We start from the raw sequence: 18,574 nt of genomic DNA, 5'->3' as shown, positions 1-18,574 counted from the left end.
TTATGAATGGTGCGTTTTACCGATGGGATGGGTAAACGCGGCGAATAAATTTCAAGGTGTCGTACAGTCATATCTGGAAGGTTTACCTGTCGTTCAATATATTGATGACATATTTTTCACGCATGATTGTGAAAGTGAACACCTGAAAACTTTGGACGAGGTGGTGACCAGACTGACATGTGCAGGATTCAAACTCAACTTGAAGAAAAGCCAGCTAGGACGCACAAAAGTTACGTTCCTAGGTTTTGAGGTGTCAGATTCAGTGGCGGTACTTTTCACCTATCTACAGAACATAACACCCCCGCATGACTTACTGACGCTGGAAGGTGTAATCGGACAGCTTCAGTACATTTCCAGCAACGTCCGTGATTTTCGAAACATCATTGATCCCATAATGTCACTTAAAAAAGGTCTCAGAACCAAAGTGGGTCAAAAACTGGTGACGCACAACCGCAAACTGAGCTCACAGGAGCTTGAGACTTATCAAGCAGTGATGGTTAAAATAGGTGCTAATCTAGTGAATCTTTTAAATAGAGAGCATCATGAACCGTTAGCTGTAAGAGTGATTGTAGGACAGGATTTCACAGAGTGTTTATTTCAGAACTATGACAGCAAGAGTCTGATAACATGTAAAGGCTATAGACTCGCACCAACAGAGACCCGTTACACGCCCAGCGAAAAGGTGCTGACCACCCTGATGAAACATAAAGATATGATGTTCGCTCTGGCCGGATCGCAAAAAATCATAATTCAATCTACTGATTATATGATTAAAGAACTTCGGAAAGATCTCCTCCCACAGGCGAGGGCCGTTTTACCCAGATGGGCAAAGTGGGAGATGTTATTGGCAAACCCGCAGATTCACGTGGAAGGAGAAACAAAACTTAAGCCTGACAGGAAAGAGGTTGTTAAAGCCATAAAACCAGAGGCAGTTTACTACACTGATGGATCTAAGAAAACAGCAGATGCAGACTTCTGTAAGTGGGGGTTTGTGAGACTGCTAAAGGACAGGAAATATCAACAAGCTGGACAGACTGTCGGATCCGCTCAAACTGCAGAATTGACGGCCGTTGTCATGGCGCTCGCTGACGCGTGTAAGCTGAAGCTCAAATCAGTAAGATTGGTCACAGACTCTAAATACGTTAAAGACGGGCTGGATGATCATTTAGCATTTTGGGAAGCTAAAGATTTCCAGAAAACTGATGGAGAAAGATTGGAACACGCTGACTTGTGGACTTTAGTATCGTGTTATAAGAAAAAATTACAGATTCAGGTGACACATGTAAATAGCCATACAAATGGAAAAAGCGAAGATGAGATCGGAAACGCAGAAGTGGATGAATTAGTACAAGCTCGCGCTTTATTTCTACCCACAGCGTTTTTACAGAACAGGAGCGCTGCAGCTGATGAAGAGCTGGTGACATTTGCGCATAAAAATTACGGACACGTAGGAGTATTACGGTTGCGTGAGATTTTCAAAAAAGAAAATATTTCTGTACCAAAGCTGAAAGAACTAACAGCACGAGTAAAAGCGACGTGTGAGTCGTGTAAAGTAAAAGGAGGGGCTCAATCCGTGATTTATGACCATCTGCCTATCATGTGTGATGTGCCGGGGGTGCATTTCAGCACGGATGTTGGTGAATGTGCCTCTAGAGGAGTGAACGGACATAAGTTCTTTTTGGTAATCAAAGATAATGGACCAGGTGATCAGAGCAAGATAATACCGCTGAAACGTGTCACAGGAAATACGGTCAGCATGGCCTTATCTCTACACCTGCCCCTCACGTGTGAGTCACTCCGTTCGGATGGAGGACCTGAATTTAAGAATGACAAAGTTTCTTGTCTGCTTTAATCAAGGGGGATAAGACACATTTTTTCTATCCCATACGAGTCCCACACTAACGGAATAGCAGAAAGAGCAGTTAGGACGATAAAAAATCACATCCTGACTAACCTGAGCTCCCGATGGGATACACCGGAGGGAGTTTCAGAACTAAATGTGATCCTTAATAGGACGAAACTGAAAAGAACTGAGAAAAAAACTAACCCAGAACACGTCTCTGTGTTACAGAAAGGTGAAAGAATTTGGGTCAAAAGAGGACCGGTTGGAAAAGGAGATTGCATTAAGCATAACGTAAGTGGTCCCTTCATAATAAAAGACGTAACTGGGAACGTGGTTTTAACTGACACTGGTTTGCGCGTTCACCCTCATCAAGTTATAAAATAACTCTGAAAAATAAAAGTAATTAATTGAAAAAATAAATAAATAAATAAATAAATAATTTTTTTTTTCTTTTTTTAATTAATTACTTGATTAAAGGTCATGGCTGGGCCAAAATCTAGTGAAGAAATGACTTGTAAGATCCCAGGTACTACGGGCCTAATTTTGCTAACGAAGGGGGATTGTGTTAAAGATTGTAAAGTGGCTATGTTTCCGGGCTTCATAGAATCTGCAAATGCGTATCGTTACGCGCAATGGGGAGGCTTGAGGCCAGGAACATGCGTGATATGCGGATATCTGTGCACCCTAATTAAATGGTCGGGGCTCCGGGAGCAGAAGCCCACTCACCTGGAGAGAGGAACGGACTTACATACAGGTGCAGTGGAGCTGTCTGCTCCCATTAAAATATGTTTTTGCGGAACCTGCTTGAGGAATAATCCAGGCATCATCTCCTGGCAGGTCTGTGAATGCACCCACAGAGGTGAAATCAAAGATGGGTGCTGTTTCACGAAGAATGGTGTTTTGACTACCTGCTTACCGACAAGCCAGCCAAGTATGTTTTTTGTAGGAGAGCTGCTCAGGAATCCTAGCCTGGTGAAGCCGGTTAGAGATTTATGGGTGGAAGCTTATCCATTTGTGTTCAAGCTCAAGACCAGAGAAAAAGGACTGGAAGAGCTTCAGGCTCGGTCCAAATTTGAGTCTATTAAGAGCTTGATATTAGGACAGCAATTTGGTACGCTGGCTGATGCATGGGAAACAGGTACACAGATTGGGGTAACTCAAGAGTATAAAGACGACAGATGGGGAACTTATCTGTCAGGGACTCTGGACTGGCATACAGGATTGTCTGTTCAGGAGCCCCCAGGGATGCGTAAGCGTGTTGCATCATACCTGGTTGAGCTGAAGAGTCTGGGACCAGGGGCGGAGCGTAAGTTCATGCCTTATCAGTTAACTTTGATAGAGGTAATAGACCTGTCGGGTCGCGTTTGCAGCTCGGCTGTTAACATAGTGACCACCCGGAGAGGAGAGGCATATTGGCCTAAGATTTATGGGACTGCTCACACTAGAATGTCTCGTAGAAGGCTGGTCCCCAATCTGACTCTACCTAACTAGAGCAGGGCGCTTTCATTTCTGCTGATTTTTATGCTTCTGTCTTACAGATGTTATCTACGCAGAAGCATAAGAGGGAAAGCAGCAGAAAACGAAAAGTGGTCAGGTATGCAACTCCGGCGGGAGTTGACCCCAAAGTTAAAAAGAAAAATGTGAATATTCCGAAAGGAAAGAATTGGATAATAAAATGGATTAAATGGGCCTTTTTTATCCTTTTCGAATTTAGCCTCATAGGATTAAGTATAGCGATTGCATATGGGGTACATGTATATCTCCGAACGTATCATGTGTCCTCGGTGACATATAACATAACTCACGGAGGACCGCAACAATTAGTAGGGAATTGGAATGTATCCAAAATTAAGCTGTTATGGCCCAAAGAAGATTTTAATGAGAATATAACCACCTGCATGATAGCAACACAGATTGGATTCAAGATTTGTAGTGTAACGGGGAACAAAACTGGTTGCCTGCGCTTGCCCTGTGGAGAAAATGGATTTGACCGGATCATGGCTACACCCTCCGTGACAACATTTTCTGCAGCAGAGCAGGAGGAGAAGAATGACACGGAGTGTGGTGAGACCGGCCCATGGGCGGAGTATATGGCAGTCTTGATGGATCACACAGGATCCACAGAGCTTGATCGATCTTGTCAGATAATATTAAGGAAAAAGAAAATCTTAAATCAAACTTCAGGTGAAGTAGAGTTGTGGGTTTACAAATATTGCCTTAGAAATGATTTAGAATGGGGACACAACTTCACCACTTTCAAAGTGATAAAGATAGAAAGGTGGTGGCCTCGTAGAATCGAATTTGGGTGTTTTCAGACCAAAGACAGTAGTTTAAGTTCCTGGCAAACAGGAAATATTACGCATTGGTATCAAAGATTATCAAGAGGGAGGGAACGAAGAGATGTTTGCCCGACCCCCCCTCCTAACACAACACTAAAATATGATTCCTTGTCCATGATAGGAGAGAGTCACATGTGGCAGAAAGTAAAAGATAATGTGATTAAATGGTTATCAAAAGTACCCCCTGCAATGTCTGATCCCCTGGCTGAGGCAGAGGAAGGTGAAGAGACCGTTCCTCTCTTTCTAGAGCCCGGTGTGCGGGGTAAGAGATCTACTTCAGACTTAGCTCGACTCTTACGTAAAGGTCATAGTGAATATGCAAACTACACAGGATATCAGAATTATATACTTCCCACTAATAGTACATATTTTAACTGGACATTTTTTTGCCTCCATAATGAGGTAGGCCTGCAGCCACAAGGATGGGAACTGCATCCAATAAGACACACTCTTTATACAGAATGGGTTTATGAGGTTCCTAATTTTAAACACCCAAAAGTAGTGCAATGGATGAAAAAGGATCAATCTGATCCCACTAACTTAGATACAGGATTTCATGCATGGAATGAGGAAACTAGAATCTGTTTAACCAGGAAAGCGAATAATAGCGCTGTATGGCAAGGAGGCGAGCCACTTAGAATAAGGATCGCAGGAGCATATTACCAAAAAGGTACAGCTACTCCTGATAGTATAATTGAGGCAGACTCCATCTTCGAAGCAGTAAATGAAATGATTAGACCAACCCATAAGAAAGATTTTTATCACAGTCCCACATGGGCTAGAAATTACACCTTAATGCTTGAAGGATGTCAGGTGGAAGTCTGTAATAATACTAAAGGGTTAACTAGAAGGATGTGTATTTTTTGGTATTCACAACTATATGGATTAACAGTTGGAGGTCTGCGTCCAGACACATTAGGAGATCGAGAGTTTTTTAAACCTAGGCCTCCTTATCTAAACATAGCTACTTTAGGAACTGGAGAATTATGCTATAAAGTCTTACGTGGTTATATGCAAAGAGATATTCCAGAAGATTATAGATATTATAGAAAAGGAATGTACGAGACATATCCTATGACATACTGGTATGGAGAGGGATATAATAAGCAAAAATATGATTATTACCCCCAGGACACAAGGATTGAAGCAGAAACATTTGAAAGAAAATTAGTAGGAACTAAAACTCTTGTGATGGAACATGGTCAACTTCGAGTTAAAACAAATTGGTTTTCTATTGATAAAACAAATACTTGGGAAGTAAATGATACAAAAACAGGAAATGGTCTTTTAGATCGTATAATGATTATGAATGATAAAGTTGGAGACTTAGTGCCACCTGGATTTACAGCGCCAGGAACGACGAAATGGGGAGCGTTTAGTCTGGTCAATTTCAATTACCTTAACGGGTTAGGCATAGACCATCATGTGTGTTTTAATGAACCGAGAATAGGGAAAAATCCTCAACCTGAAAGATTCACAATTGACCCTGATGCACCCAAAGAGTTTCCTAACTTCAGAAATTTCCCAAATTGGGATCTGAGAAGTGGTTTTTGCTCACCATTTCGAAGATCGTTAGATCAGCAAAAAGCTGACTGGTTTGATTATTTTGCATATGGCATAAATGGCACCTTACGTCATGTGAGTCTGATAGTACGTGGTGTAAATGAAATTATGAGTGACAGTGTAGTGCAGGTTTCTAATAATGTAATTCAAGGAACTTCTGATTCAATGGGAATGTTGGTAAAAGGAGTTAGAGAGCACATCATTAGGCCCGTCTGGGATGCTCTGTTCTGGCCTCTGTGCGCTCTAGGATTGATGTGTGGGGTGATTATTTTAATAATCGGTATGATTTTGGCCTGTAAAAACAACAAGTGGCAGTTGACAGGAAGAAAGCTGTTAGGAGAAAGGAAAAAGGACCTGGTAGATCCAGATAAGATGGGAAGAGAGGTGTCAAGGTAGAGGGAGTATTAGCCCCCCTTCTTGTTGCTCCTGTTTAAGTGCAGGCCTCTCTGCACCGCGTGTCACTTGCTCCTTAACTGTCAGTCTGTAACTTGAAGTGAACCAATGGCTCATCAAACTCACCCTGAATCTGAGCTGATTGACGCTCTGAATCTGGAGGTATGTCAGGATTTTGTAACTATTTTATCCAGTTTATCTTTAGGATGTTGTAGACATTTCATAACTGGTGTACACTTGTTGTGAGGATTATTGTTGTAAAACTATGCCTGCAGATAGGAATTGTAGTGTGGTTCTTCCTGCAGCTTCTGATGATTTATTTTCTCCTATAATTAAGAAGTGTTTATGCAGTAATGCAGTTACTTATTGCTTCATGGAATGAGTTATATATCTCATGTGGAACATATTTTATGTTCCTTCCAGATGGACTCGATTCGGCAGAATATCATAGAGGGATTAATCCCCTCCGCAGGTCCATCAACTGTTTTCTCTCTGAATGGCACATACTATTTGTGCACCGTGAATCGCGGGAGGGATGGATTGCCTCAGACTAAGACGATCGGGCTCCAGTGTGAACATGCTACGATGAATAAACGCTGCGTGTCTTGCAGGTTTATTCAGTACATCCAGACCAAATGGAAAAGGGATTCAAGCGGGAGACTGATCAGGAAGACGACATACTAATGTTGTCCTCCCCGGGAGTAGATGCCCTGCTTGAGCAGGCCCACGACGAGGAGCTGACAACGGCGCCCTCATCTGACGTGGCTGAAGAGGTTGTATCAGTAATGACGGCAGCTTCGACATGCGTCCCGTGTCCTGATGTGATACGTGAAATCCCTATGGTCTGTCTAAGTAGTGAGCCAGCAGGCATTCCTTCCCCTGTCCGAATTGCACCTGGGAGAGAAATGAGATGGAGGATTAAATCCCAGAAGGGGTGTTACTTTGTTTGTCAAGGCAAGATTATAGATTGCTTTCAGTTTATGAATATTTTGTCTGTAAAGACTGGATGGTTCGGCCCAGAAGTCTGTGACTCTTTTGGGACCGCACCTTTGTTGGATACGAAAAATCATGTTTTGGTTTTTAGCGCCAGCTTCCCACCTCAAATGATGGGATCGCTTCCACGTGGAGAAGCTCCGGTGATGGATTTATCTTTATTCTTTCTGGGCGAAGATCCCACAGATGGGAGAAAGCAGTTTAAAGGTTATGTAACAACCCGCAAAGGGACCTTGTGCTTACCCGTAGCTGATGATGGCATTATGATGAGAATGAGGGTTGATGTGGAGGCCACAGTTAGGTGTCTGAGTGTTCAGCCGTTCCTGAGTGAGATGGATGCTAGATTTATGAAGGCTTGCATTGCTGCTCTATCTTTTTATGGTCCTTTGCCTCAGTTCGTCCTCATGGGGGATGTTGCAAGTCCGAGCAATCGGTCAAGGCTTAGAAACAGTGGTCAGAGACAAGGGTCACACAAGGGTCAAGAGGACAATAGTTCAGGACTTGCTGGTGAGGACAGAACTAGGCAAAGGGTCAAAAGACAAGCTGTCTTCTCTGGATCCACCCATGGACACACCCCTGGGCCCGCCCCTAACTCCACCTCTGGCGGGAAAAGAAGGACTGGCATGGAGTGAGGAAAGTCCAACTGGACCCAGAAGCTCTCAGGAATGCTGGAGGAAGATCTACAATTTGCTACCAACATGAAGATTTATGACCTGTGCTCTCATTCCAGGAGTGCAGAATGTAACTTTTGTGCCCTCATGTGAATACTGCATGTATTGAAAATGATACCACATGTCTTATGTAGAGCTAAAAAAGTGTATCTGGTAAATGACCCCTTGACCTAAACTGTCAGGAGAGAATGACTTGTGACTCTTACATTGTTTAGAGCAGTCTCAGAAGTGATATAAAAGGATGCAGCTCAGATCGAGCGGGGCTTCGTTCTTGGGGAGATTCTGAGAAGACAAGAGCTAGTGTAAACTAACTCTTATTTAATCATTTTGAACTAATTCCTCCGTGGGGGATAGCAGTTGTTTTTCACTTTACCCAATTTTTGTATTTTGATTTTGTAATAAACCTTTTTTGAAAAAGAAACATAATCCTGATTCTTTCAGGTTTTCTCTAAAGCTTCACGTTTGGGGCCCTGGCCATAATTGCACAGAGGTAAGCATGTCGAAGATCGGTCTCTGAATTATCAGGACTTACTTTACAGTTTATAACAGAATAATATAAAGAAACCTTAAGATAAGGGAAGTTTTAACTTCCCCCTCCTTGCGAGTAACGAGTTGTCTTAAGGGCGATAAAAGCAGAATATTCGAGGTTATTTTGGCTCTGATTGCAGGTTGAAAAAGTCTCTAATCAGCTGGAAGGTTGGATTAATAAATAAATTGATAAACTTATGGTAGCCTGATCAACTAGCATAAATCATTTTATAGTTACCAACCTCCCACATAAGCTGTTAGAGGCGCAATTAATTCCGGGTAACCCAAACAATTGCTGAGAGGCTTGGCTTGCCTCCAGACTTCTCTCTAGTATCTTAACCAAAAGGTAACGAGTTTAAAAGAAGTGTAGCACTCTGGGGCTGGCTATTCGTGCAAGTCATTTCACCTTTAAAATAAAAGACAAGATTCTAATTAGGTAGTCCAAACCCGGATCTAGTACAATTATACTCGTCGATACACCCCCGAACCCTGATGGATGCACCGTCTCATAAGTTCTAACGGGACTGGGTTTTAAAGGAACCGGTAAATGGGACGGGCACGCGACAATGGAGCTCGAAGTTTTATTGAGCTTTTTAATAATTTCCTTGGTTCTGGAGGAGTTGGAAGAAATGTATCGCTGGCGAAGGCATTTTCTATTTCTCAGGCTGAGACACAACTATCGGCTATAGCTAGTTTAATGGATAGTTTTAGCAACTTTTTACAGGTTGTTAACAGACTCCGTATTAAATTCAAAACTTATACTCAAATATAAACTACAACCTTAAATCTTTTATACTTACTCAACTAAAAAAGCTCCCCACCAAAAGAGTTACTCAAGTAAGAAGTAATATATATATATATATATATATATATATATATATATATATACAGTAGTGGTTTTAGGCACGGGCAGACAGGGCAGTTGCCCGGGGAGGCATTTTTTTCATGACACAAAAGGGGCGCACAAGCGCTGAGTAAAAAATAAAAAAGATAGAAATCTGCACCGGTTTTCTATTCTGTCTGTCATATCACAGTGACTGGATTGGAAACAGCAAGTTGGCGCCCCCTGCAGCTGCAGGCGCTCCTGCTGACTGAGAACGTTCACGTGCAACGTGTGTGTATGAAGAAGAGGAAGGGGAGGGGTGCGGCGGGGGAATTCACCGGAAGGTTGCAGGTTCGAGCACCGCTCAGTCTGTCGCTGTCGTTGTGTCCTTGGGCAAGACACTTAACCCACGTTGCCTGCTGGTGGTGGTCGGAAGGACCGGTGGCACCAGTGCTCGGCAGCCTCGCCTCTGTCAGTGCGCCCCAGGGCAGCTGTGGCTACATTGTAGCTCATCCCCGCCAGTGTGTGAATGTGTGTGTGTGAATGGGTGAATGACTGATTGTGTTGTAAAGCGCCTTGGGGGGTTCCAGGACTCTGGAAGGCGCTATATCAAATACAGGCCATTTACCATTTACCATTTACCATTCACCTCTGGGTCTTTCCCAAATGAAATGAGCGGGTAGGGGCTGAATCAACTGTATTAACATGGCTAAAGTCAATCACATCTTGATGTTCTTCCATTTAACGCACATTTCATACATAATATCATAAACACAGGCCTATCGTTCTTTCAGGTTTTTCTGAATTGTGTGAAATGGCCGAATAAAAAAAGGAAAAACAAAACGATTTTGTGGTCATCCCCCCATCAAGGTCAAATAGTTTAGTCCTGACTAAAGGAAACTTATTGAGTCAAGAGCCAAACAGAAGAGATGAACATAAAAAGGCTAAAACCACCAGGTGCCCGATTCAAGAAAAACAAGAAAAGAAAAAAAGAGGAGAAAGATAAAGGTATGTACGCTCTCATGATGCATGTTTTCAATTTTTTTAACCAGTTAACTGGGATTTTAATGGTTAAATTATGTCAACTAGTTGCTAACAGAGCTAATAGGGCTGAAATATTGAAACAAATATTCAAATGGTTCGAAAAAAATCCTTGAATCGTTTTTTACTGATTCAAACTAGGATTTGTTAAATGCTCGCTGCAGCCTGTGGCCTGCCTGAACAACAACAAACACATGTTGATCATGTTCACATAATAATAAAACAACTCTACAAGCATAAGAAAACTCCCCAGTCACCACTAACTATCCTGTTTATTTATTGCAGTGGCTGCACTGATTATTTTTTACATTATTTCTTCTGTAAAAGTTGGCATTTTTGGTAGTCTACAGTTTTTTTTATGTCAGTTTAAATTACAATTTCAGAGGCAATTCTAAAATATTATGGATCATGATAAAGATCTATTGGAGATCTACCCCAACTTTTGGACTGCTCTGCCAGTCACTGTGGCTCAAGCTGAGAGGAGCTTTTCAAAACTTGATCAAGTCATACAGTACTAACAAACAAGTAAGAAAACAAACAGGAAGAGAAAAGAGGACAACGGTTTATTCCTTTCATGTTTTCGCAGAAAAAAACTAAACTCAAACGAAAGTTTTTAAAATATGAGATGTTATTGTACCTCCATGCCACAGCCGCCGAATACTTTGCTCCAGTGAACATGTGGTCCATCTCCGCCCTAACCCCGGGTTTCCACGGGAGCCGTCAGCAGCACGTTACTGCAGCAGCACGTCTTGCTCGCATAAACTGCTGCTTGACCCTTCCCACGAGACGCGAAGCAGCAGGGGAGCAGCTGTCACCGACCGAGCACGAAGTCACACGAGTGACTTCGTCAGTAAACACAACAACAAGCAGGAGAAAACTACAACATGGTTTGTGTTTTATGTTCTGTCCGTTTTATAATCGCCAATACGGACCTGAAAAACAAAGGAGACCGCTAGCTAGGTGATAACTTCTCACGGGGACGCACAGTTAGTAAGCTTTTTTAAAAGTAAAGCAGCCGGAAGGCAGTACGTTCTTTATTCTGAAAATCTCGGGAGCTTCTCTCCATTTCCGCGTCCGATTTCCTGTCTTTCCTTCCCCCAAAATGTCGAACTTGACCCGTTTCAGAGGCGTCGCGCGTAGAAAATAGAACCGCGCGTAAAGGCCGCGACATGCTGCTCCTGAGACGCGGCCGACTCGCGCTGCTGACGGCTGTCGACGGCTCCAGTGGAAAAGGTTCTGTTGACCACAGCGGTTCCTATCAGCAGCTATGACGTGCTGCTGCCGTAACGTGCTGCTGACGGCTCCCGTGGAAAGCCGGGGTAAGCCTAATAAATTCCGTGGTTTTCTCTTTTGTCCCTAAAATACAAACTCCTATTAAAATCAGGGGGAAAACGTAGCGGGAGAGGTGCGGCACAGAGGGGCCAAACATACGAGCCGAGACCGCAATACAAGCACTTTTACTGTAACATTTCGAACTAAAATAGCATTCGTGTATCACAAAAAGTCCTTAACCTAACAGTTTTTTTATACTGACATTCATATGCGCAATCCTCTCTGACAGCTCCCGCTTCGCTGTCCACCATTGTTTTTAAAAGTTCTGCCATCAGGCCCACAAGGCATCTTGGGAAATGTAAACCACTGAAGGATACACCGGACTCATCCTTCATACAGGCGAAAAGAAGGCCGGATTCGTCGGCCGCATTTGAAGGAGTCCTCGAATTAGGGCAGGCCTAGTCGCGGCGCTGTGACGTAACCGGCCGACGAAGGATGCAGACCCTGAATTGAGACACAGCCCATGTTTCCTTCTATGTTAGCCCATTAGAACAAAATACATTTACTGATTTGGAACAAGCGAATACAAAAATGCCATGATTCATAAACGCTGTTTTACGCATTTACCTCTTAACTCGATTCCAGTGATAAAAGACGGTCTGATGCGCTTGTCATTTTTGACACTAATGGCCATCCGTTGGTAAGGTCTTACTCAAACACAAAAATATAATTTGCTTGTAATTATTTAGGAATGTACTGCCCCCTATCACCAGGGAAAATGCACATTGTCACTTTGAACATGTGAATTGGAGCACAAAGACTTGTAAAGACTTCTTTTGTGAAAAACTTTACCCTGTATATGAGTCTGTAGGCCAGATGAAAGAGAGCCACCACCCGTCCCCAGTTGATGCCATCAATGAAGATGCTCCTGGCCACCATCATGAAGACCTCCTGGGCACAGTTGGCCTGAACCTGATTGATCAGTCTGGAAAAAAAGAAACATTCAGATAAAACAATGATAGGCATGCTTTGCATTAGAAAAATATTTGTATTCACCCAGATAAAAATACAAAAACAAAAGAGGAGTCTGTATTAAGATGTTTGAATTAGACAAAACCCTGGCATTCCACTGTATATTTAAGGGTTGTGTAACATCCACAAAGTGTAATACGCCACTGCCTGATATTTTCAAGGAAGGAGCAGCATGTCTTGAACACCTCCAAGAAACATAACAACGCTGCTAATCGGCCTTTTCCAGCAGTTCAGTATTTCCCCCCTACTTTCTACCAATTTTCTTAGTTCCTGCTCCATTGTGGTTCCAAAGGTTGAGTAACCCCTGTTTAACACTAGAAGCATCAAGCGGCACAGAATGGCAGCAGAATGTATTACTCGCAAGCGTCAATGTGGTTTATTACACACCGGGAGAGTCTTGGCCAAGGAGCGGCTTCCTCACTGTGCTCCTCGCTGGACCTACAAGATCACAGGATCCCTCAATACGTCAAAGGTCACAGTTTGTTTATGTAATCCGCCATTAAACCAAAAAGAAGGAAATCACGTTTGATGTCATACACTGCAAAAAGTCTAACATGCAGTTTTTCATTCAATCTAATAACCACTATTCAAAGCTGAATAAAATAAGTGACTTGATTGTGAAACTCTTTCTTTTTGCATATTAAAACAATACTTTTTATTTGTAAGGAGCTAAATATCCATTCAGTTCAAACAACACAAACTTTTTGATTTCTCTCAAAACGTATACTTCTTGTTGTCTTCAGCAGATAATATTTTTAATTTCAGTCAATGCGATTTGCACTTGAATCCAAGTCAGTCAACAGCCCTCGCTGGCTACATCCAGGGCTAAAAATTGCTTACCAATTACCAAGCTATTAACTAGATTGCATTACTACGATATATCTGCGGTAGACATCGCTACCTAGTTAGCATGGGTTATGTTACCACAATTTACCCGTGGCGGACACGGTTACATAGCTATCATGGGTTGTGTTACATTTGTAACTGAACTCCAAGCTCTGCTACACGAGCATAGTCTGAATTAACTGTCGAGCTTGTGCTCTGATGACAATGCCCCAAGTTAAGTGTGTGTGTGTACTTTTACTTACTACATAATTCATTATCCTCCTTGAACCTTCACCTTATCGTGGTGGAGGAGTTTGAGTGCCCTAAAAGTGCCCTAATGATCCTAGGAGCTATGTTGTCTGGGGCACTTTGTGCCCCTGGTAGGGTCTCCCATGACAAATTGGTCTTAGGTGAAGGGTGAGAAAGAACGGTTCAGAGGATCTTTCATGGATGTAAATTCAAAGAGTCGGAGTACCCGGCCCGGAGGGTTACCGGGGTCCCACCCTGGAGCCAGGCCTTTGCCCATGGGGCCCAGCCCGAACCGGATACATGGGCTCATCCAACTGGGGACCCACCACCTGCAGGAGGAACATGAAGGGTCTGGTGCAGCATGGATCGGGTGGCAGACCGAGGCGGGAACCTTGGCGGTCCAATCCCTGGACAAGGAAACAGGTTTTTGGGACACGGAACGTCACCTCGCTGGTGGGGAAGGAGCAGGAGCTTGTGGCAGAGGTTGAGCGGTACCGGCTAGATATAGTCTGACTCACCTCGACACATAGCACTGGCTCTGGAACCCAAGTCCTTGAGAGGGGTTGGACACTCTCCTTTGCTGGAGTTGCTCCGGGTGAGAGGCGGAGGGCTGGGGTTGCTTTTTGTTAGCCCCAAGACTCTTTGCCTGTGTGTTGGGGTTTACCCCGGGGAAGGAGAGGGTAGCTTCCCTGCGCCTTCGGGTCGGGGAACGGGTCCTGACCGTTGTTTGTGCTTATGGACCATAGACATAAAACACCTGGTGATCCTGGCTCCTGCATCCCAATGGCCAGGCTGGTAGCCGTAACATCTAGCATCTCTTCTTCAGCCTTATCGCTGCCTCTTCTACAGCCTCCATCCACTCTGTTGCAGACTGTGAGAACTTTGTATTTCTTTGTGAACAAAGTCAATAAGGTTAGATCTAGCATCTCTCCTTCAGCCTTATCGCTGCCTCTCCCGACTCCAACCAGGCCCATCATCCTAGATAGCTTTGCTCCTGTTTCTTTGCCTGAGTTAACCAAACTAGTTAACTGTATGAAGAACTTTGCATGCCCCCTCCACATCTTACCCTCATCTTTGTTTAAAAGTGCTTTTCAGTCCATCGGTCCCAGCGTGCTCTCTATAATTAATGCTTCTCTGGTTTCTGGTCAGGTCCCTGCTTACTTTAAGAACGCTGTAATCCACCCGCATCTTAAAAAAACGAGTCTTGACCTCTCTCTCCATAGCAGCTTCAGATCCATCTCTTAGCTTCCGTTCATCTCCAAGATCTTGGAAAAGGTTGTGGCTAAACAACTCACAGCTGCTCTTGATGAACATTACATCTATGATAGCTTCCAGTCAGGTTTTCGTAGAGCTCATTCTACTGAAACAGCTCTTCTTAGGGTCTCTAATGACCTTCTGACTCACAGTGATGCAGGGGACCGTTCTGGTCCTGCTGGACCTGACTGCAGCCTTTGACACTGTTGACCATCACCTGCTACTGGAGAGGCTGAGAGACTGGGTAGGCATATCAGGATCTGTCTGGAGTGGTTCTCCTCTTATCTTTCTGAATGTTCCTTCTTTGTGGTCGTCTCCAAGTTTAGGTCCTCCACCCTTACCCATGGTGTCCCACAAGGTTCTGTGCTGGGGCCTCTGTTCTTCCTCCTCTATCTGCTTTGTCTTCAGCACATCCTGAGCTCCTTCAGAGGTATCTCCTATCATCTTTACGCAGATGACATCCAACTGTACATCTCCTTTAAGTCCCATGAGATGTCTAAGCTGCAGCTGTTACACACCTGCTTAGACTCTATCAAAACCTGGATGGTGGGAACTTTCTACAGCTGAATGAAGATAAGACTGAGATCCTCATCTGTGTCCCAGACAAGCTGGTTGGTCAGCTGGCTTCTCACACCAAACCCTCCGTAAGGAATCTTGGTGTGACCTTTGACCCAGCTCACACCCTGGATCCTCATGTCAGTTCTCTTGTTCGCTCTTCCTTCTTCCATCTCAGGAACATTGCTAAGCTGAGTCCCATTCTGTCCCGCTCTGAACTTGAGACTGTTCTCCACACCTTCATCTCCTCACGCTTACCCCGGTTTCACACTGCAAGCATCAGCGGAACGGAACGGCAGCGGAGCGGCTCACTCGCGAACTTCAAAGCGGTCCTTTTCACACAGCGAGAGTCATGGCCGCGGCACGGCTTCCTCGCTGTGCCTCGCTATTCTCGCGAGATTCTAAAATCCCTCGAAACTTCCGACACCTTCCTCATTGAGTGATCACAACCCCGGCGAGGAATCACACCGTTGCACTTCTCTGGTGTTAAACAAAGGCGTTCGTTCACACGTACTGACATAAGTTACATATAACATTGCGTTTTATTTTGAAAATAACCTGGGATTTTACATTGAAACCGTGTGGTTTCCTGTCTAGCACCATGTGAACTGCGGAAATTGACGTGTCCAAGAAGCAGCTCGCGGAAAACATAGAACTCGATATCATCTTTAGCACCGTAGCATGCCGCTTCTGGGACACGCCTGGAAATTGCCGCCTCCCAGCTGGTTTGAAACAATCCATAGACTATAATTGGATTCTATTTGAAGCGGTGCCGCTTCGCTGCCTTTCCGTTCCGCTGGTGCTTGCAGTGTGAAACTGGGGTAAGACTACTGCAACTCTCTTTTCACGTGTCTGAGCAGAACCTCCCTGAACCGTCTACAGGTGGTTCAAAATGCCTGTGCTCGGCTTCTGACCAAGTCCTCCAAACACACCCACATCACCCCGCTTCTCCTCCAGCTTCACTGGCTGCCATGATGCTGGTTCTGGTCTATAGGGCCTTACATGGACAACCACCATCATAAAATGGTGATCTTCTGAGTCCCTACACCCCCAGCAGGTCCCCAAGGTCCAGTGATCAAAGCCTACTGGTTGTGCAGCACCAGGCTAAAGACCAAAGGTGACAGATCATTTGCTGCTGTGGCCCCCAGACTCTGGACCTCTCTCCCCGTGAGCCTGAGACCTGTGGACTCAGTGGTCTCCTTTAAAAAGCAGCTAAAAACTCACCTGTTCAGACTGGTTTTTGTGTGACCTTCATCACCCTCTCCTTCTGCTCTCCCCACCTATTCCACCTTCCTCAGGATCCACTGATTTGCCTCTTTCCTATTCACTCTCTCTCTTTCTTTACATTTTTTAATCACAATTGTCTATTTTTGCTTATTATTTTTATTTATTATTTGTCTATAATGATTGCTTATTTAAAATGTATTATTAATCATTTTCTAAAATCTTTTTTATATTTTTAATTTTTTGTTTTTGTGAAGCGCTTCGTGATTTTTATCTTGAGAGGCGCTATAGAAATGATCATTTTCTTCCTTTCTTTTCATTTCCTCAATATGTTCCTAATGGTGGAAACAGACAGCTGAAATCTCTGAGACAGTTTTCTGTATCCTTCCTCGTGAGGGTGAACAATCTTTGTTTTCAGCTCATGTGAGAGTTGTTCTGAGATCTCACGTTGCTACTCTTCAGAGAATATTCAAAGAGGGAAACTTACAATTAGCCCCCTTTAATACACTTCTCATTAGCTGTGTATGGAGGTCAAGGGTCTTTTAAAATACCTGTCTAATTTTCTTTTAACAATTATTGCACATTTTCTGAAAACCTTATAACTTTGTTTCAATTCTCAACCATCACTGTGTGTGTCTCCTATGATATATTTAACTGATGCGTTTTATCATAACAACCAACAATTTATACAGGTAAATCATGAAGATTAACAAGGCTGCCCAAACTTTCATACCTCACTGTATATAAGCAGTAAGAATAGGTAGAATGGCTCTGCTTATGTCTATCAGAACTACCTTTGTGATCTTTTTAAAGTACTTTTTTTAAACACAGGAAAGTATATATATATATATATATATATATATATATATATATATATATATATATATATATATACATTTTTTACCTTGCCAACAGTTTCAATTGCTCCTGCGATCTTCTTCAGAGCTAGCCGCTAGTGATGGCGGGGGGGAGGAATAAACGGAGACGGAACTGTGTCATCGGTGAGGAGAGTGCAGTCAGGAGATGGCGGTGTTGCCCTCTACTGACCGCGTTCTCACCGACGAGGCAGTTCTATGTATAATCTAATGTGTAGACCCCCTCATATTTGTTTATGGTTCCGCGCCCAAGTCTCCGTATTTCTATGGCTTCCTTAATTCATCTTTTATACTTCTGTTGTTCATTTGTTATGATCCTTGTGCTATGTCTGTCTATTATAACAACACAACACAGGTCGGTTCTTACCGCTGAAACTCTGCATTTCTGTTTAGCTCGTCTGCTATTTTAAGCAGCTGTTCCACCACTTCTTTGACTTGTGGATCCTCTTGCTCATGTGTCCTTCCTCCCAGATCTTCTGGGCAGACGTGCCGGCTGGGATCCTCTGTGTTCATACGCTCAATCACATACCTGATACAGTTAAAAGAAAAACATTTCAATGTTTTACATATTAAGATTGAAATACTCAACAAGTAAACACTGCTATAGATGACTGCTTGGCAGATGAAAATGTTGCCTTTCCTGTCAAAGGTCATAGTGTTACGACTGAAGGATCCTCAACAGAAAAGCAGAAAAAGTAATGAATCACACTGCGTGGCTCCAAGGGGGTAAAATCAGCAACTCATGTGAGAGAAAGGGACAGAGAGGCTGAATCTCTGGCTTCCTGCAATGATGGAAAAACATTTACCACAATGCCACTTAGGTAACAGTATATACTAGGCAATCAAGTGGAGAAAGCAGACAAACACACACACACACACACACACACACACACACACACACACAGAAGGAATCTACATCGCACATGCGTTAACGATATATATATCGCGATATATTCTTTCCTTCTGTTTATACGTATAAAACAATCTCACATACCAGTTGAATTGTAGTACAAATATTTTTTTAAAGTATAGAATACATTTCAGTAAAAATCTGGATAAATTACATTTAATTTGCTTTACTTTCTTTCAAAACT

The 18,574-nt window shown here is 43.3% G+C and overlaps 1 protein-coding gene across 1 annotated transcript in view; it reads right to left on the bottom strand.

Moving 5' to 3' along the window:
• The window catches only part of LOC107372970 (apoptosis regulator BAX), a 44,799-nt gene that overhangs the window by 11,864 nt on the left and 14,361 nt on the right, over nucleotides 1–18,574 (bottom strand). The window contains exons 3-4 of the mRNA XM_054738454.2: nucleotides 17,848–18,009; nucleotides 12,319–12,451 (exon numbers count right to left, since the gene is read on the bottom strand). Coding sequence (XP_054594429.1) covers nucleotides 12,319–12,451; nucleotides 17,848–18,009 — 295 coding nt within the window. The remainder of the gene's footprint in view (nucleotides 1–12,318; nucleotides 12,452–17,847; nucleotides 18,010–18,574) is intronic.

This window comes from Nothobranchius furzeri, chromosome 9 (genome assembly GCF_043380555.1).
Source record: "Nothobranchius furzeri strain GRZ-AD chromosome 9, NfurGRZ-RIMD1, whole genome shotgun sequence".
NCBI classification, from domain to species: domain Eukaryota; kingdom Metazoa; phylum Chordata; class Actinopteri; order Cyprinodontiformes; family Nothobranchiidae; genus Nothobranchius; species Nothobranchius furzeri.
Note: the sequence above shows the minus strand (reverse complement) of the source record. Positions and strands in the feature narration are given on the sequence as shown.